The sequence below is a fragment of the Cyprinodon variegatus genome, unplaced genomic scaffold, assembly GCF_000732505.1.
Source record: "Cyprinodon variegatus isolate N-32 unplaced genomic scaffold, C_variegatus-1.0 Scaffold989, whole genome shotgun sequence".
NCBI classification, from domain to species: Eukaryota; Metazoa; Chordata; class Actinopteri; order Cyprinodontiformes; family Cyprinodontidae; genus Cyprinodon; species Cyprinodon variegatus.
This window is the reverse complement of record NW_015151442.1, coordinates 145795-151635: the sequence shown is the minus strand read 5'-3', so window position 1 is coordinate 151635 and position 5841 is coordinate 145795. Positions and strand designations below refer to the sequence as shown.

General features: G+C 43.5%; 1 protein-coding gene across 2 annotated transcripts in view; it reads right to left on the bottom strand.

Moving 5' to 3' along the window:
- Positions 1-5841, bottom strand: part of acox1 (acyl-CoA oxidase 1, palmitoyl) — a 31101-nt gene that overhangs the window by 22142 nt on the left and 3118 nt on the right. Inside the window, exons 3-6 of one of the 2 annotated variants that reach the window (XM_015399110.1) lie at positions 3651-3811; positions 1514-1621; positions 1309-1428; positions 1096-1211 (exon numbers count right to left, since the gene is read on the bottom strand). In XM_015399110.1, the coding sequence (XP_015254596.1) occupies positions 1096-1211; positions 1309-1428; positions 1514-1621; positions 3651-3811 (505 nt within the window). Of the gene's footprint in view, positions 1-1095; positions 1212-1308; positions 1429-1513; positions 1622-2501; positions 2663-3650; positions 3812-5841 lie in introns of both variants that reach the window. The other variant, XM_015399109.1, reaches the window with a different exon arrangement.

Below are 5841 nucleotides of genomic sequence, written 5' to 3'. Positions count from 1 at the left end.
TTTTTTATAAAAGGAGAAGTCAGTTTCACTATAGCTCTGGTGAATTTCAATGGTGAAGTCCTCTGGAAATCTTCAATAATTGTTGTTGATTGCAGATGTGTCTAGTAGTTCCCATTGATTTAGCTTGGAAAGCGGGGAGAATGGCGCTAGGCTTACCGCACCGTGACGTCACTGCTGGAAGATGGCAGGAGGGAGGGGTTAAGGCTGATTTATACTCAGAAACCAGGTCGCCTGCATGAGTGTCGCAGTTAACGCAGATATGCCCCGCCCCTTCCCAAGACACTCTACTGCACCTCTCCAAAATTGTAGGTGAGCGCAGACAGTGCTGCAGACAGGAGGCCTCTGATCGGTCAAATCTACATCCTCTATACTCTATGCTTATTTCCCGTTTGTTAACTTACTGTCTTGTTTTTTTTTTGTATGACCGCCATTGTGGAAAACGACTCATGAAAATGGACCAGCTAGAACACTGAGGTGCACGAGAACGCTGGGACCCTTTTCCCACCTGGATCCCGGCTCTTTTTGGCCCTTCATTGTTACACAAATTGCCCCAACTTCCTCACCGCCTCGGCCGTATCCAGACCCACAGCTAGTTCCTGATTGTCCCTCTTTCGTTGTGGCGTGGAATCACATAGCGCAGACCAAGCTTCAATATTGAATATAAATCAAAAATATCTGCAACATACCTGCGACACACTGCTGCGGGAGGGTAACCAGCCCTTTACTATATTGGGGCAAAAACGGCCGTTTCCAGACTCAGTGATCGCGATGAAAAAGGTTTTTATTTTTGACAGATTAATGCAAAATTCATTAAATCATTTTGCACAAATTTTTAGGTATAAATAACGATCCATTGATTATTCCTCGCTGACCGGACCTCTCCTTTAAGAGCCATTGCAGAGGCTCCAAAGAGCCACATGAGACTCTAGAGCCGCAGGTTGCAGACCCCTAGATGTAGAATCTAGATCTTCAAAATCACAGTCTAATAAACATCACATTAATACCTCAGCAGTTATTCAATGTTGGTAAGAGTGCAATAAAATAATGTTCATATCTTTGCAGAGAGACGCTCCGGTTCTGAGGTAGTCTGATTACCTTGGAATACTTCATCAACATATTCTCTCGAGGAATTCTCACGTTCTCCAATTTCAGGAATCCATTATCAACCTCATTAAAGCCAAACTTGGGGCCAATATCACCAACAACAATACCTGAGGGAGAAAAGCAGAGAAGAGAGAAACTCAAACAGATGACAGATGGTTTGGTTACAAATACCACACTAAACCCTTTCTAACAGACTGGGATTACCTGGCAGAGGCTCATGGGTGGTCATGTCGCGGATGGGAACGATGAAAGCATGCAGGCCGTGGCAGTTTCCCAGACTGTAGAGCTGGGCTAAGACGATGGCATGGTTGGAGGTCTTCCCAACTGGAACAGAAGGGAGAGAGGATCAGTTTGGCTCCATCGGTGCAGAAACTCCTCACGTCTATCACAGGACTGTGACGCCGCTTACGTCCTCCGGGCCACCATTTGATGGAGCTGACGGTCGGACTGTTCAGGACAAACTCCTGTGTGGCTGGATCGTACGTCGCTGTGGTCTCCAGCCCCCTGAGATGTGTCCCTGCGTCCAGAAACATTTTAAAAATCAAAGCCCAACAGGACACAAGTTTAAAAAAATGAGGATATTTAGTTATGGATTAATAAGTATGACTGTATAACAACCTGTTTAGGCCACATGGGTTTGAATTTCAATGCAAAGAAAAGCCAATTCAGTATGCAGCTATGACACAAAGGAGTAAAGCATCTTGTAGTGTTTGACAGATCTCAGCATGGTGCTGAAATATATTGAGATTATGAGAAAGTGAGACACAAACACAGGCCCCAAACAATGCTTTAACAAAGCGTGAGGTGATAGAGAGGAAAGGGAAGGGGTCATGCTAACAGCTGGAGGTTAATCTACAGGAGGAGCCGGGAATTTTAAGCTTAAGGTTTTAGTCGCTGTGGACAGAAGTTCATCTGCTTTAGAAACTTTAACCGTGCTTCTCATGTGGAGTGGAGAAGATATTACGTCTTTATGAGACACTTTAACAATCAGATATTTACCTGCGTATCCCTGAAGAAAAAACAAACAAAATTACCTCACAGATAAAACTTAAAAGTCACTTTCAGCTGCTTCTGGACTGCGATGCAACTTCAGTGACTCATCTATGAGGTAAAAGCAGAACTGAGCCTGGTTCTGCTGGAGGTTTCTTCCTGTTCAAAGGGAGTTTTTCCTCTCCACTGTCGCTACAAGTATGGTTAGTGTGAGGGATTGCCTGGCTTTCCTTAGCTAGAAAACTTTGAATCAATCTGACTGGATGATTTGGTGGACTGTAAAGTGCCTTGAGATGACATGTGTTGTGAACTGGCGCTATAGAAATAACCTGAATTTAATAAAAATTACAAGACAAAACACTGCTGTGTGACAAACTGAAGGTTTGGACGGGTCCGTTTTATTTTACCGTGGCCGATCTCGGTCTGAGCGTAGGTGCCGATGATCTCTAGGTTCCAGGCGGGCATGAAGAAACGGTCCATTTGAGCCGGAGTGGCCTGGTTGAGCAGGGTGGGCAGGAACATCGCCAAGTGAAGATCCAAGGGCGATGGCCTGCCGGGGTGCACACAACTGGGCCGCGCAAGCCGTAAGGAGGGGGAGGGGGGGCAAACAGGGAAGAAAAGCAGGGGGGTTTATGGAAAAGGTGTGGAGGGAGATATTAACGATGGATGGAAGCCATCAGATAGAAAGTTAAGGCAGGTGAATTACAGAGGAAGATTCAGATAGTTTTCATCCATGGTTCAGAGGGAAGCAGAGAAGGGGAGAGAGAAAACAGCAAAGAGAAAAGCAACAAAGACAAAACAGCTGGTCAGCAAAAAAAACCCCAAAAAAAACATGCATATTTGATTCCAGCATAATTATGTTTTTCATTCAATCCAATCTCATTCCCTCATTTCCAATGAAAATCTCATATCAGTATTTATGGAATCACAAACTGCTTTTGATTTATGGTTTTGGTCTCTAGTGATGCTCTAAACCAAACCGACATCTGACCATTGGCTCAAACGCAGCGGCTGCTTCTCTTTTTGATTCGGTCCACTAAAGTAGACATGGCCGCCGCCCTGATCACACAGCGCCGCTCGTTCACCGTCTAATGCCACAATTACCACTAGACTAAAATCTCAGCAGCCAATCAGAAGACAGAACTCCTGGTTATTAGTCAAAGATAGTAATCAATTATGACACATTTGATCAAAATGAACATCATTGGTGGATTATTATAGCATGGAAACAAGCAGGAAACAGGTTAGTTTAACAGAAGGTGTTAATCCCACAGTAGAACAATGTTAGTTCTAGAGCAGCTACAGGAGCTTTTTAGGACATTTTGTTAGAAAAATCATTCCTAATATGAGCTCTCCTATTAGCAGAAAGGAGGCCCGACTCCACTACATGATACCCATCTGTCAAACACACACAAGAATCTTCCTTTTTCTCTCCTTGGTACCAAACTGTTGGACATAAAAGTTGGGGTTTGGGCTTTTTAACATTACAGAATGTGTCTCTTAGGGCCTCAGGAACTGATACAGTGAGTGATTTAGTCTCTACATCCAGGACTGACCGTGACCCAGCTCAGTCTGGGCATATGTGCCCACGGCCTGGTAGGACTCTGCCAGTGACAGCCATTTCTTGGCCTGCTGAGGGTCGCACAGACTGCGCAGGCTTGGGATGAACATGGTAAAGTGCAGCCCGAAAGCTTCGTGTTGGTTGCCTATCGCCATTCTGGGTGAGTGGGAGTTAAAGTTCAGATTCACTTTCAGTCAATCAACAGACAACAAAACACATCAGCTGGTATAAATAGAAAGAGATCTGGTGAAGACAAAGTCAGACTCTGAAAGATGTCTAAGATTATGACTTAAATTATGACTTAAAAAAAAGAAAAGGGTATAATGAATACTAAAAAAAAAAAAAAAAATCCACTGGACTTTGTTTCCAAGTTTGGAGACGTTTCTCTTCCCATCCAGGAAGTTTTTCAATTTAAAATGTCAGAAATAGCGTTGAGTTCCAGGCTTTATACAGTAACCCAACAAAGCCTTGTTTTTGTTTAGAAAACAAATTGAAATTGTGAGGAATTGAATTGCAAATTGAAACAGATGAATGGGTCCACCCCTTTAGAATGGGGGTCAATTGTCTTCTTTTGTAAGCCTGTAATGCATGTTGGTGGAGAAACCAAGCTGGCTTCTTCAGAAAGGACCAGAAAAGACTGGCAGAGCTGAAGTGAAGATGGGGCAGGTGGAGGTTCACTAACCTGAATCCACCAGATGGATTTGCTCCGCATATCCATCTGGAAACCTTCCGTTGAAGTAATTTTGGGAAGGGGCGAAAATACTGGTTAGCTGATTGGCCTATGTTGGTGATAGACGGGCCAAATAAACCAATCAAATCAACGAAGCATATGACGTACTAACAGAGCGACGACGAAGAGGAGCCAATTGATAGATCAAACTCTTGCCGAAACCAGTCGGGAGAAGAGCAAAAACATCTTTTCCTCTGAGAAAAGCCTCCAGAGCAGTGATTTGCTCTTCTTTCAGTGAAGAAATACTCTGTAATTCCGATAAAACTTGCTCGATAGCCACGCTAACGCTAGTTTCATCGGCTGAAGCCGCCATGTTCTTTAGACTGAACTGTCGCGCTTCTCGTTGCGTCACACCTCAACCCGCCTCAAAGCCAACGCTGATTGGACGTTCGTTTGGTGAACGGCTCCAAATTTTCTTTAACGGAGAGTCTCCAGACTGATCTGCGAGTGAAACCTTGAAAGCTCGCGAGATCAGGCTGGTCTCATGAGGCTAGAGGTTCACCTTCCCTATAGTTAAACAACCCTAAACTTACAGCCGGAGATACGTGACATGGTTCAAATCAAAGCACATATTCCTGCATTAGAATTCAACAGTAAAAGACCCGACCGCTGTGTGAACCCTGCCAATCCAATTAGCAAACATAATAAATTTCATGTTAACATTTCCAGCCTGCTGAGGTCATACCCAGGAAGACCGAATGCTGTCAGTGCAGCAGAGCGTTACAGGTTTCCTTTCTGTACCACTTTCCTTACAATTCACAATTATCCACCACTTTGGTGTTTCTCATAAATCCTCATAAAACACATGAAGGTTTGTGGTTGAAATGTGGCTTATGTGAATAAAAGTTGAAGCGGTATAAACTGCGCTGCTTCTGCCTTCAGAAGCGCTGTAAGCTGGCAGCCTCTACAACCTTCGACACACTTATAATCTCCTCTGAACTTTGCTCAGGCTGATTTTTGTTTGTTTCAAACTCAGTTATTACGTCCAATGTAAGGTTTTTTTTCACCCTGTCACAGCTTTCAGATTCTTGCAGGCAACTTTCTGACTATCGTGGTTAAACTTCCTTCATAAAACGGAGCCAATATGTAGAATATGTTGAATCATTGCTTCCTTAATGCAACCAGCTGGTTGGTTTCCTATTGGCTGGCTATAAAAGCAGAGGAGCTGGTCTTCAGTCAGGCTAAAATGGATCTACATCAGGTTTAATGAATGACATACTGGGTTCCTCACTGGGAATAAATTAGTCCACTTGTTTAAAAGAGAAATTTTAGTTAAAGGAAAAGTCCGCTCATATTCAGAAATCAAACTTCTGAAAGTTCTTTAAATATGAAATTCTTCCATCCTGTTCAATAACTGATCAGTGTTTTTAATTCAGAGTAATTTTCATGTGAATGTGCTTTACTGGAGGCATCCATGTTTGTCAAAGAACACTACTGCCACCTACTGGTTAGTGAC